The following is a 17,162-nucleotide window of genomic DNA, read 5'->3' on the forward strand; positions in this document are numbered from 1 at the left end:
TATATTGCTATCTTGTGTGATCTCCATGAACATGTGAGAGGATGTGCCGTACAATTTGAAATTCTAACAAAAGTTGCATTATCATATAATTATGATAATATGAAATGTGGCAGTATATATTGGTTGTCTTTCATAGATGCTTGAGAATACAGAATGCTATTAAAATCCTGGATTCAGTGCAGGTGAAACATTGCCGTAGGTCATCTTTAGATGGAGGATGAGCTGTGTATAATGGGAAAAGGGGACAGAATCAGTTATGCTTTAATACACAGGTGCTGTAGATGTGTTAAGAGTGCCATCGATTTCAGAAAAATTGTACAAGCAGTAATCATGCCATTTATGTATGTGGCGATAGAAAGACGAATGTGTATTGGAAAATGGGTTCATTTAGTCATTGTGTTGATTATGTGCAGAGCTGGGTAGTAAATGATTACATGTACATAATCAGATTCCAAAAAATAAGTACTGTACTTATAATTAGATTTTAACATGTCATCAGACTACAGTTACTTTTTTATGGATTACATGATAACATATTATTTACACGATAGCAATACATTATTCAATTTAATTTAAATGACCATTGTATTTATAAAAATAATTTCAGGTTTTTCAAGTGTTTCAATATTGTATCAACTAAATATTAATTTGGTTTAACTTTAATTTGGTGGTCCCTTTAACACATTCAGAGTTAGCAGATATTAATCAGACACTCTACTAATACTTTACTCTACTAATACTCTATTAATTTAACTTTAAAAGAGTTTATTTACATGTAGGTGCAAAGTTACTTATTGTAGACCGAATGTTCAAAAAGGACCATCAAAATAAAGTGTTACCATTCTTTTTTTTTTTATTACACTGTAGGTTAACCATGTATTTCTATGTGTTTAGAAGGCTTTTGTCTTTCAAACACATTAAAATGCACACATTTACAAACTTTTTTTTTTCCTCATCTGATGCTCTTTCACCTAATATATTAACTTGAAGGACCCCTGAGATTTAAAAATAAATATTTTATTACTTATCACATTTGCATGTTCATGGTTCTCTGAAGTTGGTTATGGTCACATGACATGCAGGTAAACAAATATTTCATTTTTTTAGTAAGTGTTTTATTTTGATTGATTTTATAATGACTTATTTAAATGTAACATTTTGATGATTTAATTAATTATTAGATTTTCATTAAACTCATAAACCCCCTGCAGTTCCTTCACAAACCTTGCAGTAATGTAATGTTTAATGCACTCTGTTGTTAATTACAATGAAAAGAATATATTTTCTTAATCTTTGTATTTTTATATCATTATGGTATACGATTATCCTATTTAAATAAATGCGATAAACGAGATAGTTCATAAGTAATCTAAAAGTAATCTAAAAGCGGTCTGATCATATTACCTAAAATGTGTAATGTAATGGATTACTTTACTAACTACAATTAAATTAATATTTATTTTATTTTAGTAGAAAATCTGAATTTAGACTTTTTAAAAGAGAAAAAGAAAAAAGATGATGCAATGTAAGGTATCGCGTGATGACGTAATTACTTGTTGACGTAAAAGGTAAATGAAGTGGTCGGGGTTTTTTTTTTTTCATTTTATCAACGAATTTAAACAATACTGCAATATGGCATATAAATGTAAAACAAAAAAGATCTCGGGACATATCATTTTATCTGCAAATTTAAAAAAGACAAGTAAACTGTACCGTCATAATTATTATTATTATTAATATGATAATTTTTGCTTTATTCCTCTGGCTAGTTTTTATTTTTATTTTACTTGTAATCTTGTGTACTGATGGCATTTATATGCAACAGGTACTTCTCTTGTTGTTATATATATTCATTTGCAATAAAAAAAATATAAAATAAATATTGGTATATAGGTATATATATATATATATATATAAAGATCTTAAAATTAAAGAATCTGTTCTTTGAAATGAACTATTCGAGAGAGGAGAAAAGAAACGAGTCTTTCTTCCTGTCGCTAAACGACAGTGTCCTCAATGGTTTGTTTGAGGAGGTCAGAAGGAGTTCAATCCTGCGCTCGTGCTGTCGGCAATCCCAAGCGATCCTGTCGCCTAGCAACATGACAAACTTTCCCTACTGCCTGAGTCTCACCCTGGGCATTGCTTCCTATTCATCATTATCTTTCGTGCTTTAATCAGCCAAGTGTTGCTTCAAACTATGAACTCTTAGATTAAAAATAAGGCCTACGAACACTCGCAATGTCGAAGACACCCAAGAAAAAGACGTCTTCCTCCAGCCTCGTCGCTTCTTCGCCTGGACACTCTCCCAAAAAAGAGTAAGCTATGACTGAAAATTCATTAATACAACCTCGCTATGTTTATCCTCTGGAAATATTTAAATAATATGGATAAGTCGCAGATAATATATTTAATAATACATTTATTCCACCCTATAACTTAACTGTATTGTGTTCAGCCTAAGCTTACGGAAGTTGTTTATGTTTTTAGTAAAATATTATTGGGGGACGGTCGATATGAGTAACGTTAGTTTTGAATTTGACAACATAACTTACAACATTTTCCTGGCAACTTTTATGAGAGCCTTACACGAAATTGTGTTTTGTGTGTGTGTATTTTGCATTAATGTACATTGTAATGTAATGTACATTACAAATGTACAAAATTTAGCATTCAGTTTAGGTAGAATTTTGTTCCCTGAAGAAGAAGAAGAAGAAAAACAGTGTTTGAAATAATGTGTGCAAAGGAAAAAGTTTTAAACCTAAATATATAGTAGACACTGTAGGTAGAGAGATTGATAGTAAAATGCAGTTTAGATTGAAAATAACAATTGAAAAGACTCATCACAAATCATGCCAATTGAAATGAAATTATTATATTAAATAGTCATCTTTTTAAATAGATTACGTAAAAAATGTGCTGTCTCTAGAGCATCTTCAGCGGTCAGTGCATCAGAAAGTCCTGAAGAGCCAAAGAAGAGTCTCATCTCTCTCTGGCCGGAGTGGAGCGACACTGAGGTCAATGCTGAGAAATGGGATGCAGCTAAAGCCTCTAAGGATAGCAAGGTGAGAATTGATGAGTTGAACATGATTTAATATTCAATGTCTTTCCTTTATAAAAGCTTTAGAGATCAATGTCTGGATTGGTGAGTGCAGAAATCTGTTTCAGCAGACTGTTTATCTTGAGAGATGCACTGTATTGTTTCAGTTGATGAGTCAGAGTGTTTGGCACCTACCATACACTTTGTAATTTGATCATTATATATTTAATAGCTTTTAATCTGTTTTATATTTGTTTTCCTTTGAGTGCAAATCTAAAACCATATTGAGCATTTTATGCAACAACATTGCCAACAGCTCTTTGATGATCCAGAAGGGAAGGTTGAACTTCCTGCCTCCTTGAGAGTACACACTTGGAAACGTCCTTCAGAGTACATACTTAATAAGGTAAGGGTTTATCAGCCATATTAGTCGTTTTCACATCTCTAGCAATAATCAAACTTAGAGAAGCTCAATTAACCTGAGTAGGTAAAGTAGAAGTTGAACAGAGTTTGCAACATTTGTCAAGTGTACTAATTAATGTAGTTCTGTTCGATTTATGTATTACAACATGACACTAAACTAATCCTGTCCTGACATGACCAACCAACACGCACACAAAGCATACTTGTCTATTTTTTGTGTGTCCTGTTCTTTAGTTGCATGTTTTTTGGGAAAATCCAATCTTAGCCTCAGTGCTGACTGCTGAGCTTAATTGATGAAATCTGTTTACGTGCTTTCATTAGAGTTCAGGTTGTGATTAAATTACCTCATGCCCAGCACAACATTTCACAATTATTCCTCCATTTTGATGAGTCTATGCAAGTCATGGGATGCTAAATAGTCACAACAAGCAGCAAAATCACAGGGCAATCAAGGCTAGGCACTAGATGTCTGAAACCAATTATTTTTGCCATCTGACTAGCTGTATTTAAGATGTTTAATTGACAGAACGAATGAAGGTCAACTCTGTTGTCATTTCCATGGCAACAGTTGGGATAAAAAGATGAAAACAGTGATTCTTCTCTCCAAGTATGTGAGTGATACTAAGAGCCTTCAATTTACATTTGATTAAAAGTCCATTAACAGAAGATTATTAAATATTCATGGATTCATGTCCCTCCGAGGGTCAATATGATCTGTGATAGTAGTGGGGAAAAACCTTTGGGAAATGTGAGAAAAATTTGTAGATTTTTCATTTGTTTGAGCACAGAAATTGTAATATCTAATACACCTATAATGTGTAACTGTAACTATGAAACTATAATCACTTTCACTAATCAATAATAACCTTCATAATATTTTATGGTGCAATCTTTTGTTTTATTTGAGCTGAAGCAAGAAAGCTGAAACTCATCAATGTAGATCTTTAGGAACTGGAATTACTGTATCTCATCCTTTCAATCAGACTCCTGTTGTGGTGGAAAATGAAGCTGCCTTCGACCTTACGTCAGCAAATGAGCATTTACTCTCAAGTGAGGTGAGTGAATAAATCATTTTGGATGGCCTGCATTACTGATTAGAACTAAGAATAATTCATTTAGTTGGAATTAACCTACACTGTGTCACTCTTCTTCCTGCATGGCGATTTCACAGCTTATGCGATGGGTCATTAGTGAGCTCTACATTCTGTGGAAAGTCTGTAACACAGCAGAGGAGAAGACCATCTCCACAGAAATAGTTTCCAGCCTTTGGAAACCCTGGGAACACATTTACTCCCTGTGTAAAGCAGTGAAAGATCACATGCCCCTCTATAATGCTTATGGGAAGTATGTCATTAAACTCTACTGGATGGTAAGTTCAGGCTGAATATCGACACCACAATACTTGTATTGTGTAACACTGAAATAGCTAAATTTACATGCACACACACACATAGTGGTCTAATCAGTATGTCATTATGTTATGTCAGATGATCCATTATTCAGCACTCATAAGTGCAACATTTGTTTTTACCAGATGCTTTTATCCAAAGTGATTTACAAATGAGGAATAATACAATCAATTTAATATAAAAAACAATTACTAAAAGCCATCAGTGAATTATTATTATTTTTTTATTTAGACTTTTAGTCAGTTTCCCTTTGTTTTGAATAACTAGAAGAGTTTTGTTAAAAAAAAATAATGGAAACTCAAAATAACCTGGAATAACTAAAGGAATAGCTCAGCAAAAATTGACATTTCAGTCAAAAACAAAAAAAACCCTCACTCTCATGTTATTTCAAAACAATGTTTTTTTTTTCCATCTGTTGAACACAAAATAATCTTTAATGGACAAGAGGTTCCGGTTGGTGATTTACAGAATTGGCAAATATGCCCAAAAATGAATCGGATTGGCTATAGTGTAATGTATAAAATATGTACACAACAAATGTACACAGGCCGCTCAACACCTATTGTAGCATATGTCCACGTTTTCCTGCTGGAAGGACACTGTGTCCTTTAGGTGGTGATTAAGTGAGAACACAACCCTTATCAGGGAGTCAAGAGAGTTGGTAGAACAGTGTCTGTCAGGTTGTTCTATCCTCTGGGCACAAGAAACTGAGAAACAATTATTTACCTTAACACCTCCTAGTCCTAAATGAGCAAACAGTGACCTACACGCAGGTAACAGTGATTAGTTTGAGGTGATATCAAACACTCTCTCGGGCACAAAAGCATTTTAGATAAGGCCTATGTGCTGGACAATAGTTATCCTGTTGCTGACTTATCTTCTAAGTTCACTCTCTTTAATAAAACTCCATTAGAGTTAATTATGTTTAGAACTATATTTTATGCTGCTCATTTTACTGTGTACAAAATATGCACTAATGAACCATGGAATTAAAAAGGCTCATCTGACTACTGATTGATACACCTTTGATTTTGTTTCCATTAAGATGGGTTTGATGGTGAGCAGATCATTAAAATCTGAATTTTATATTACTGTGCTATAAAGCGCAGCACATCCATGAGTGAATTCATGCTATTTAACAAATGTGGAGTTCCATAAAAATGCTGTTTCATTAATAAATGAACTTTTTTACAAAAATTGTCTTCTGCTTTCTTAGGGAAGTTGGAGGAAGATTACTGTTGATGACATGCTACCATTTGACAAGGATGATAACTTGCTGCTTCCTGCTACTTTGAACCAATCAGAGCTTTGGCCTATGCTCTTGGTTAAAGGCATACTGAAGGTGGCCAGTACTGAGTGAGTCTTTGAAAATAATCCAAACAATTAAGTGTTTGAAAAGTCATTGAGTCTAATATTTTCAATAAATTGGATGATCTAGTTCACAAAACCAGCCTGGATGATTCTTTCATGAATCTGACTGACAAGGTTCTCAATTTTAGCTCACTTGACTCAGTGATCCAGATGTAATGCTTAGCTCACTGATGTGGATGTTTATTATTGAGTAACGACTTAAGTTTCAGTCTGAATGTCCCACAAAGCTTGGAATATAGGATCACTTTAATTATATTTTAATTATACTTTAGCGTCCTTTTTAGCATTGTAATTGCATGCAAAAAAGTATAGGAAATGAGAATATCTGAGCCACTTAATCATTTAGGTTCTAAATAACATGAACAGGAAACAAAAAGCACAAAGATGTCCTTCCAGGGGGCTTTTTCCCAATTAACACACATAAGATTCTTTACTGCCAAGGTTTGAGCAGAAGTTACCACAGCCGTCACTCACCTGAAGCCACAGTACATTCTTTTTAAAGCATGCTTGTCCTCTTGTGTGGCAGTGATAATGATGGAATGGTTTTTGCGTGAAGATGAACAGTGAAATCGTGCAGTTAATTAATAGCTGCCGGACTGGTTGAATACAGCATCCCGTGAGGCACAATTAGAGCATCAGCCATCTGGTTTCTTCAGAGAAAGAGAGCAAGAGGTCACACACACACACACACACACATAGACATGCACAGATCAATGTCTGAAGTGACACATAGTGGAGCTGGAACTGAGTGTGCATATTCATGCAGCCCTTACTGAGCAAAAAAAAATTGCTAGTATTTTAAGATGTATCCACACCTATTTGAATGTATTGTATGGGTGTCCAGCAAACAAGTAACCTGTTAGAGGTGCGACAATGATGTTATGGTGTTTTCTCTCCAGTATTCCAGTCTCAGGCTCCGGGAGAGAGTTTGGAGAGTTTACAGTCATCCACTGTCTCACCGGCTGGATACCAGAGATCATTCCTTTAAAGTGAGACTCTCTTTACACTCTCTTCAAACTCAAAATCTCACTCTACTGTAGATTCCTGTGTCAAAGTTGAGTATTAGTTAAAAGCCAGAATAATGTATTAGGATTTATTAGCTGAAATGTATCATTAAGTTTTTAAAATTTTAATTGAAGGCTACAGCATTAATCTTTTTTTTCTTATTAAGTAATAAAAGTACTGTTAGACATGGCCTTATGGCAGTTGTGATGCCTGATTTTAAAATTAAATGAGGCGATTAAAAGGTTTCTTTTTTGGAAGATTCAGCACACCTTTATTGATTTACAGACTGATTACCAATTAAGGTTAGTACACAACATCCCAGTGGCCCTACATAGGACACACAGTTTGGAAAATGGATGAATGGAGTTTGTGGTGTCCCTTGCAAATACTAAGTTAATACAAAATGTTAAGAATTTTGGTAAAAACCCTACAATGCCTTGGGCATTTCTAAACTTTTTTTTCTGCACTGTACATTTTTACATTGTTTATATGGTATAAAACAATGTACATTATTTTTTATAACAATTAACAGGCTGGTATGACAGGTTGACATGAAAAAGAATTTCACCCAGTCTATTTTTTAAAAGCATATTTATATAATTGTGAACAATTCATCAATGTATATGTTTAATTAAAGACTTGAAATGTTGACTTGCAGTCAGTGTTGAACATTGACTCTCACAATTTATTATTATTTTTTTTGCTTTTAGTTAAGTTTTATTGTTAATAATTTGTTCCCTCAGCCTACCATTGTCTTTATGTCTGTGGTATGTGCTAACAAGCTTCATTAAGCTGTGCTCTGCGATCCACAGAATGTCTTTCTTTTCCTCACAGTGTGCACAGATGCCACCCTTATTAGGAGAAAATGGGCTGCAGACACTATGTTGTTGTTCTGCAAACAAATGGCTGGTCTTCACCGCTGTTCTAGCTTTATCAAGTTACTGCAGGAATGTTGTTGTTGTGAAATTTGCGTGTAACTTTCTCTTCTCTAGCGTTTGACTCTGTCTCTGTAGTTTGTTGTCACGTCCTCAACAAAACTCTCACATCTGTTCGGTTTTGGGATACACAGCGTGGTGTCTTGTAATTTACGCTCTGATGAGTTTCCGTGTTTTATAGACTCCTCAGAGACCAGTACACACATTCAGAGAGTGTACGCTCATATTTCGGAAAAATAAATTGCTGTGAGATGAGTGCACACATCTTGCTAGAGTGCTATCATTTTTTTTTCAAGGCCTGACTTGTGTGTATCAAACTAGGGTCTCCTGAGGTCATTTACTCCATGCTGCAGCCCTGCAGGATCTTGTAGTCGTATCTCACTCCAACAGCTCACATATTTACCAGAAAATCAGAGAGCTAAGAGAGTCCAAGAAATCCATGTAGCACCTGGTAGCGAAACATTTTGACAAAATTTCAGCATGAAATTAGAAAACATGGGCAAGCAGATGACTGAAAATAACCTTTTCAAAGATTACCAAGAATGCATATTCACTTTCAAAGGTCAGTTTGATTAAATAAATGGAGCACTGACCATAAACCTTTTAATGTTTGTGTACATAAATGGAATATTAAAGATTCAAGTTAAAAACAAGTGAGAGAGTGTGTTGTTTGTATTTGTTTTTATTGGTTTAGACCTTTATTCAAGCTGTAGTGATCACCTCTCCTAGTTAATTGAGCATTGCTTGCTTTTCCTCTAATTGCTCTTTATTGATTGGTCCAAAGTCCAGAGGCTTGTTTGTTCAGCTTCATTAGTTTCATCCATTGATCCTGTGACTGGACATTAAATTGATAGTCAGTCCAGGCTTAAATAGGCTTTAATTAATTGTGATTATTAGATAAGTTCACAGTAAATGCTAATTAAGCGATGGAGATCAAAAAATCTGACTCTGTCCATGTGTTAATGTCATTCTTAGATCCTTGTATACAGGGAAAATTTGGGAATTTCTGAGGGACAATATTCCTCAATTCCAGTTGGAGGAAGAGAGCTCAGAGGAGACTACAACTGCTGACCTGATGACAACAGATTCTAATGTGAACGAGATCAAGAGGGAATCTCCCACAGTACTGAAGAACAGAGGTACAGACCCGCACATACATTCCAGCCATTTATCCATTAACAGTCAGTATGTGACAGGTCTGATTAAAAGACACCGGCAGAGAGAGTAAATGAGATAATCGATACGGCAAGATAGCCTGCTGTGTAAATGACTCTTTTTTTGAGTTTTCTAATGAAAGTTTAAAATGGTCTGAGTGCTTTAGAATTCAAAGTCATTTAAGTTTGACTGTGTAAAATATTAAGTGTTTAACATGTATTTGAGGCTTCTCAGTGATTAATACTTTCTGTTAACACTCTTTGTCAATTAGGCTAATGAAAGTCATATTTATGATTTATATTTAGAACGTTGCAGTGTGGAGGCTTAGTGGTACAGTGGTAACCTTTTGACCTCATGCATATTGATACAATGGCAGTATTCAGAGAGAGTAGCTGTATTATTAGCCATAGGTTTAAAATCTTCAAGGCCTCACATGATCAATCTGAAGCCCTGTGGTTACCACCATAAAGATGTTAAGAGTGGAAGATCTCATTTTTGGATGACATCAGTGTTTGGTGGGTTTCAGTTTGTGTGTGTTGGCTTTGAGGTTATTTACATGCTAGTGCACACCTAAATGTTGATTAAATGTTGATTTAAATGAACCCTTTAGCAGATATACAGAAAAAAAAGGGAAAAGGCACAGAAATATTGATGACTCAATATTTGAAACTCAGTTTTTAATACATGATTTCAGGGCCTGGAAAGTCATGGAAATTGATTTAGTCAATCAAAATTTTTCTGGTAATGTTCAAGTTATTTATTTTGTGAGTATCATGGGGAAAAAATCATATAAATTAATAATACAATAATAAATGTATAATATTATGAAATAAATGTAGTGTTCCCCTTATACTATACCATAAGACATGGAAATTGCTATTGTGAGTGTCATGAAAAAAGCCATGGAAATGTATAATATCCTAATAATATCCTAAAGATCTCACCATAGTCTATCATTTTTTTTTCTCATAACACTCAAATAATTTCTATCTAAATAATTTCTAATAATTTCTTAATAATTTTAAAATTATTTAAAATTCATATTCAGTCATCACAAAAGGGTGGAAAGTCATGAAAAAAAATCATCATATTTCATGTTTAATATAAAAAAAATAATAATAGTTATACAAAGAAAAAAAAAAAACGAGAGAAAACAGCAATTGTCATTGTCGTGTGAGTCTTTTAAGAAGATCCTTAAGGTTTGGCCAGAAATGTTATGTTTTTCTTGTCAAGAGTCTGCTATGAGGAAGAATAAAGTTGACGACAAAGACAGAAAGACCATTCAGCCCAAAGCAGCTATCCATGCAAATAACAGTGAGTTTGAAATCTCTTTTGTGTGTGTGTGTGTGTGTGTGTGTGTTGCTTGTGTGCATACAGACATTTTCATACATGGTTCTTTTCCCCTCTCTCCTCACCATACATTATTCACTCTGAAAAATGTAGTTGAGGTATGAATATTTGATCCACATACAGAAACAGTCTATATGCCTTCTGTAAACGGCTATTAATAATTTGCAGCCAACGTGGCATTGAGCTTTCCATAAAGCAATGGTGATCTGTTTAGCAGTGCATTAAGGGTAAAATGACCCATAAGTATCAGTCTGTCCTTTCTGACTCTTTGTCTTCAGGTAGCACCCATTCCATCTCCATGCATCATTTCTTCCGCAGGTTCATGTATTATGGAATCAGTGCCATAACCATCACTGCAAGATGTGTAACATGAGCATGAATAAATAAAACGGTTATGTGTGTGCATAACTGTATTTATGTTTGCTCCAAAGAAGTGTGCAGCAGCGGTAATATGTGTGTGTTTGTGTCAGACTGTGAACAGAGCGCCAGTGTTTTTCTCTCAGGTAGTGTGATCTGAATTGAATTATCTGGCATGGCCTCGGGCAATCACTGTCAATTCTGTCACTGTGCAGTTTATGACTGAAATATGCAAATAGAGCAAAGAACAGTGAATCACGCACACATACGCGCTCACACATACACAATATGCATCAATTTTATACTGACCTGCTTAGAAAAGCTCAGTGCTATTGTGATAAGGAGGTGTAATTGTCGGTATGCATGTAAACATGGATTTCTGACATGTCTGTGGAGACTAACGATTTGATGAGTCTATTGAGACTAATGGTTTGCTGTTCAGATAGACTGTTTTGGATAATTGGCTTCCGCAAGCAAGTGGTTCAGATTACACTGGGATAATGCAGTGTTTGCTGCTGAAATCTGCTCTCTCTCTCTTGTTATCCTCTGTAAACATTCCATCTCTCTTTCATTTGCTCTGTCCTCTTATCTATATGGTCCTTTAATCCATATAATGAATCCATCCCATCTGTCTTCCTCTCACTTCCTCTGGGTGTTTGATACTAATTAATGGGTTGGAAATTATAACATACTTTGACATATATCACTTTGGCAGTGTGGCCTAGATCTTCAGAGCCTAAAGCGGTATCTCTTTTATTGAAACATACACACACATGATCGCTGTTCATTCTATTTATGGCACTTTCCATGAATAGAACACAAAATGGGTCTTGCACTTCTTAAAATCAGTTTTAGATCTTTTTCAACGAACTGTGAAAGGTAAAAAATATTAATTGTCAGCCTCAGGTGGCCAATATTATATGATCGATTTTATTTTTTATTTTCTCTGAGGTTTTCAAACCTTTTTTCACATTTAGGACAAGCCTAAATTAATTAATTAATTTTAAATAAAAAGTGCATTTTAAATTCTTAATTTATCACTCTGTGGGATATAGCTAGTTTGGGCTCAAATGTTGGTTTGAAATACTGATTACTAAGAAGATAATTAAAATTAAGCAAAATCTTATTTTTGGCAATTCAAATTAAATTAATTATACATGTAAAAATGATGAAACATTATTAGTTTACTATTGTTATTAGACTGTCAACATTTTAGGGTTTGGTTTTAATTGTTGAATAGATTAATCAAGGCAGGCTAAAGTTGCTGTCTTTTGTTCTTACAATAAATAAATAAATAAAAAGGAGCCCAGTAGCCAACTATACTTTATTTTATGGATAGTGTCTTGATAGTATTCAGCTGTTTGCAGTATATTGTGTTTCTAAACATGAAGAGCTAGTGGTCAAATTAACTTTATAATTTAACCCACAAACTGAGCGTGGCCCCTTTATCTTTTTTCCCTCTCTTCCTTTTGGCCTTAAGCTTGATCATGTAACAGTCAGGGCACTGATGGCCTGATAAGAGATCAGAGATGGCCTTGGGAGATGAAGATCAAACACTGATAATGCTGTGCCTCTGTTCCTTCCTCTACACTTGAAGTTTGTGTGCTATGTGAATTAGGACAATATGGTTTGACAGATTACAGTGCCCTCTCCGCTGTTCACGCCTTTGTCTTTGAAACTCATGCCTTGATCTATCCACTCATTCTCTCTTCCTCTTATTCAAAATAGACTGCACTCCATTCATTTCATTGTGCTTTAAGTATTAAAGAGATGGAAGCCTGACAACGGGAAAAAAGTTCATCTTGGATTTTGAGGGCCTGCAAAGTTTTTCATGCATATAATGTAGAAATGTCACATCTTTCATGTATACTTCTTTTAGTCTTTTTCACAGATGCTTTTTCTTTCTCTCCCTTTCTTTCTTCTTTCTGATTTAGCCACTAAACCTATTTCTCAGATTGTAGTGTGTGCCAGTTACCAACCCTTACATCTGATGGAGAAAAGAACCTCAGTGCTTACAAGGATGGTAAGCACATGTTTTTCAGTCCGTAGAATATACACTACCTTTTACAAATTGAAGGTCAGTGATTTATTTTAAGAAGTCCATACTTCTATTTAACACGGATGCATTAAATTGATCAAAATCAAATGGTACTCTCCCTCCCTCTAAGTATCAAGCAATATTTGGCTCTGTTTGGATTAGTGCTGGCTGTCTAATCCGTTATTAAGTCTCTCTTCTATAATCTATGATCGTGGTGGGTGGTGTGTTCTCCAGGCTGATTCGTCTGAGAGTCTGCGGCAGTATGGGCTCTCTCAGCTCTTCAGTCACCCTGTGCTGCTCACCTGCACTCGAGACTGCCCCCTGGTGGCCCCTCCTAAACCTCCCCCAGTTCCACAATGGAAACTCATCAGGCCCCGCAAGCAGACTAACATTACTGATGAACCCAAGGGTAAGATGTGTTTTTATGTGTGTTTATGTTTTAATTTTGCATGTAATTACTTTTATACATATTATGATATTCATTTAATAATATTTATTGTTAAAAATGGTGATATATAATTGCTCTAAAGGGATCAAACTATGTTTTTGTTCTTTAGAACCCATTGTTCAGAAGCCAGAGCAGTTCATTGAAGTTTCCAGTCCCTTTATAAACTACAAACTCATGGCTATGGCTGCACATGAAATGTAAGCTCTGTGTGTGTGTGTGTGTGTGTGTGTGTGTGTGTGTGTGTATGTGTGTGTGTGTGTGTGTGTGTGTGTGTGTGTGTGTGTGTGTACTGCAGACTTCGAATATGAGCTTTGTTTTATTTCCAGGTATTCAGCTGCATGTGTGAGTACATTAGCACAGTGTGTGCTAAAAGCAGTAATTGGTTGTGTGGGAGAGTTAAACAGGGACGGAGACTGTGTTGAGGTTCTCTTTGAGCATAAGACAGTATTCAGTCACTCTTAAGTAGTTTGAAACTCTTTAGAGTATGAAACATTTGTGCTTAACTTCAGGAACAGGTGCTTTTGTTTTTATGTTTTTCTAGGATACAAACACAAGATAGTAATGCATGTAATTAAATGCAGCATTTGTGTGTGTGTTTAGGGAGCAGGGTGGTGTAAAGAGGCGTGGATATAATTCTAATCTAAACTCATTCTCTGAAATGGATGATAGTGAAGAAGACCACACTAAGAATGACATCACCCAGAACACCCTAAATGCTTTGGAAACCACTGAAACCTCCCAGGTATCCCTGAAAGAAATTGATATGTTGTCTTAAACTATTATGTGATTGGTGCACCACTGTTTAAAAGTTTGGGGTCAGTAAGATTTTTTTTTTTTTTTTTACTGTTTTTAAAAAATGTCTCCTGTGTTCATAAAGGCAGCAGTTATTTGATTAGAATACAAAAACTGTAATATTGTAAAATACAATTTAAACTAAGTGTTTTATGTTGAAATATATTTTGAAATATAAATTATTCCTGTTATAGCAAAACTGATTTTTCAGTGGCCATTAGTGCAGACTTCAGTGTTTTTCAAAATCTTCAAAATGGTCAGAAACAATGTCCTTTCAAAATCTTTTGAATATGCTGATTTTGTCCACACAAAACATTATTGGCATCAATGTTGAAAACATTGCTTTTTTTATATTGTAAGATATTTTGATGAACAGAAAGTTCAAAATAACCGCTTTTATTTAAAATAAATGTTGTAACATTTATAAACGTCTTTCACTTTTGATCAAATTAATGCATTCTTTCTGAATAAAAGTACAGGTGCATCTAAAAAATAGAATATCATGGAAAATATCTTTGTTTTTTGTAATTTAATTCAAAAAAGCAAACTTTCTTATATTCTATATTCATTGCTCACAAACTGAAATATTTCAAGATTCTTTTATTTTGTTTTTCTGATGGTTACAACTTGGAGCTTAGTTAAAATTAAAAATTCAGTATCTCAAAATATTTGAATATTCCATTTTGAGCTTGATTAGTTTGATCAATTTTGAGTATAAATACTGGGTACCTCTTGGGCTAGTTTAGAACATGCAACCATAATTATGGGAAAAACTACTGACTTGACAGTTGTCCAGAAGACAATCATTCAACATACTTCACAAGGAGGGTAAACCACAGAAGGTCATTGCAGAAAGGGCTGGCTGTTCACAGAGTGCTGTATCAAAATATATTCATAGAAAGTTGACTGGAAGAAAAAAGGGTGGTAGGAAAAGGTGCACAATCAACAGGGATGACCACAGTCTTGGGAAGATTCTCAGGAAAAGCAGATTCAAGAACTTGGGAGAGCTTCACAAGGAGTGGACTGAAGCCGGAGTCAGCACATCTAAATTGACAGGGTCGGTCGGGTTACGGCAAACAAGAATATTTTTAAGGATGGCCTCAAGAGTCACCACACTCAGACGTCTTCAAGAAAAGGGCTACAGACATTCCTAGAACCAAGCCACTCCTGAACCAGAAAGAACGTCAGAAGCATTTCACCTGGGGTAAGGAGAAAAATAACTGGACTGTTGCTCAGTGGTCCAAAGTCCTCTTTTCAGATGAAAGTAAATTTAGCATTTAATTTGGAAATCAAGATCTGGAGTCTGGAGGAAGACTGGAGAGGCACAGAATCCAAGCTGCTTGAAGTCCAGTGTGAAGTTTCTGATGTCAGTGATGATTTGTGTGCCGTGACATCTGCTGGTGTTGGTCCATTGTGTTTTATCAAGTCCAAAGTTATTGCAGCCATCTACCAGGTTCTGGAGCACAGATGCTGATTTCATTTTGCAGTAGGATTTTATCACCTGCTCATATTGCCAAAACCACTTGCAAGTGTTTTTTTGACCATGATATTAAAGTGCTTGATTGGCCAGCCAACATGCCTGACCTGAACCTCACAGAGAGTCTATGGGGTATTGTGAAGAGGAAGATAAGTAACATCTGACAAACAATACAGAGGAGCTGAAGGCCGCTATCAAAGCAACCTGGGCTTCAATAACGCCTCAGCAATTCCACAGGCTGATCGCCTCCATGCCCCACACCGCATTGAAGCAGTAATTCATGGAAAAGGAGCCCCAACCAAGTATTGAGTACACAATTAGACCTGCTTTGGAGATCTTGAACATTTCTGTTTTGTGAATCTTTTTTTGATTGATCTTTGATAAAATATTCTAATTTTGAGTCATAACCATCAGAATTAAAACAAAAAACTCTTAAAATATTTCACTTAGTGTGAAATGAATATAGGATATAAGAAAGTTTGCTTTTTTGAATTAAATCACAAAAAATAAAGAACTTTTCCTTGATATAAACATTTTTTGTGACGCACCTGTATGCATTTCTTTCAAATCTTACTAACCCAAACTTTCAAAACTGTATTTTGTCGTATGAAAGGTGACTGCTTTCTCTCTGAACAGATGCAGTCAAGGGTTTGACTGTACTCCAGGGTTTGCGCTGTGTGGCAGTGTGTTTCAGTTTATGCCATCTGTACAAGCAGTGTGCATCAAAATGTTCTTCTCCCTGGTTGTAGTGCGACTGGTGGCCAGGAGGCCGAGACAGGCTATGACATCGTCTAATGCCTCTATCTTTCCAGCTCCAATGTCATTCTGCCTGTCTCCCTAATCAAGAGAGCACCTCTGGCAGATCCAGCATTACAGAGATAGAGATTAAGAGAGAGAGTATGGTAAAACACGCGTGCCTCGTTGCATAAAAGGACAGGTCATGTCCTCGGAATGATATAAAAAGCAGCACAATTAGCCTGTCAGTCATCAGAGTTGATGTCTCAAAAGGGGTTCAGCTTAGATCAGACTGAGACGGATAGCTTCCATGTAGTTTGTAAGATAAGTGGACGTGTGTGTATGTGCCTGTGGGATCTAACTGGATTGATGTACCCTTACAGGAATAGTTCACCCAAAAATAAAATCACTAATGTCTTTTACTTACATTATTTACAGTGGCTCTGACCTTCTGTAGAACACAAAATTTGACTATTGACTATTTATACTGGCCTCTCTTTTCCATTATTTTTTTTTTTACATAAACATTTGTTAATTGAAACAAAGAACTTAACCTTATAAAAACCTACATGAAAATTAGAGATGTTTCCTTGGCAACTAGCTAAAATAAGTTCAAAGTCCTTAGTTACT

The 17,162-nt window shown here is 35.3% G+C and overlaps 1 protein-coding gene across 4 annotated transcripts in view; it reads left to right on the plus strand.

Moving 5' to 3' along the window:
- Positions 1-2,090: 2,090 nt before the first annotated feature.
- Positions 2,091-17,162, plus strand: part of adgb (androglobin) — a 34,595-nt gene continuing 19,523 nt past the window's right edge. For 3 of the 4 annotated variants that reach the window (XM_059512618.1, XM_059512619.1, XM_059512620.1), the window contains exons 1-13: positions 2,091-2,315; positions 2,927-3,062; positions 3,354-3,443; positions 4,444-4,515; positions 4,632-4,829; positions 6,086-6,225; positions 7,140-7,229; positions 9,156-9,319; positions 10,569-10,649; positions 12,977-13,065; positions 13,315-13,489; positions 13,638-13,725; positions 14,129-14,270. In XM_059512618.1, the coding sequence (XP_059368601.1) occupies positions 2,239-2,315; positions 2,927-3,062; positions 3,354-3,443; positions 4,444-4,515; positions 4,632-4,829; positions 6,086-6,225; positions 7,140-7,229; positions 9,156-9,319; positions 10,569-10,649; positions 12,977-13,065; positions 13,315-13,489; positions 13,638-13,725; positions 14,129-14,270 (1,542 nt within the window). In that variant the 5' untranslated portion in view covers positions 2,091-2,238. The remainder of the gene's footprint in view (positions 2,316-2,926; positions 3,063-3,353; positions 3,444-4,443; positions 4,516-4,631; positions 4,830-6,085; positions 6,226-7,139; positions 7,230-9,155; positions 9,320-10,568; positions 10,650-12,976; positions 13,066-13,314; positions 13,490-13,637; positions 13,726-14,128; positions 14,271-17,162) is intronic. The other variant, XM_059512621.1, reaches the window with a different exon arrangement.

The sequence above is a fragment of the Carassius carassius genome, chromosome 27, assembly GCF_963082965.1.
Source record: "Carassius carassius chromosome 27, fCarCar2.1, whole genome shotgun sequence".
Classification (NCBI taxonomy): domain Eukaryota; kingdom Metazoa; phylum Chordata; class Actinopteri; order Cypriniformes; family Cyprinidae; genus Carassius; species Carassius carassius.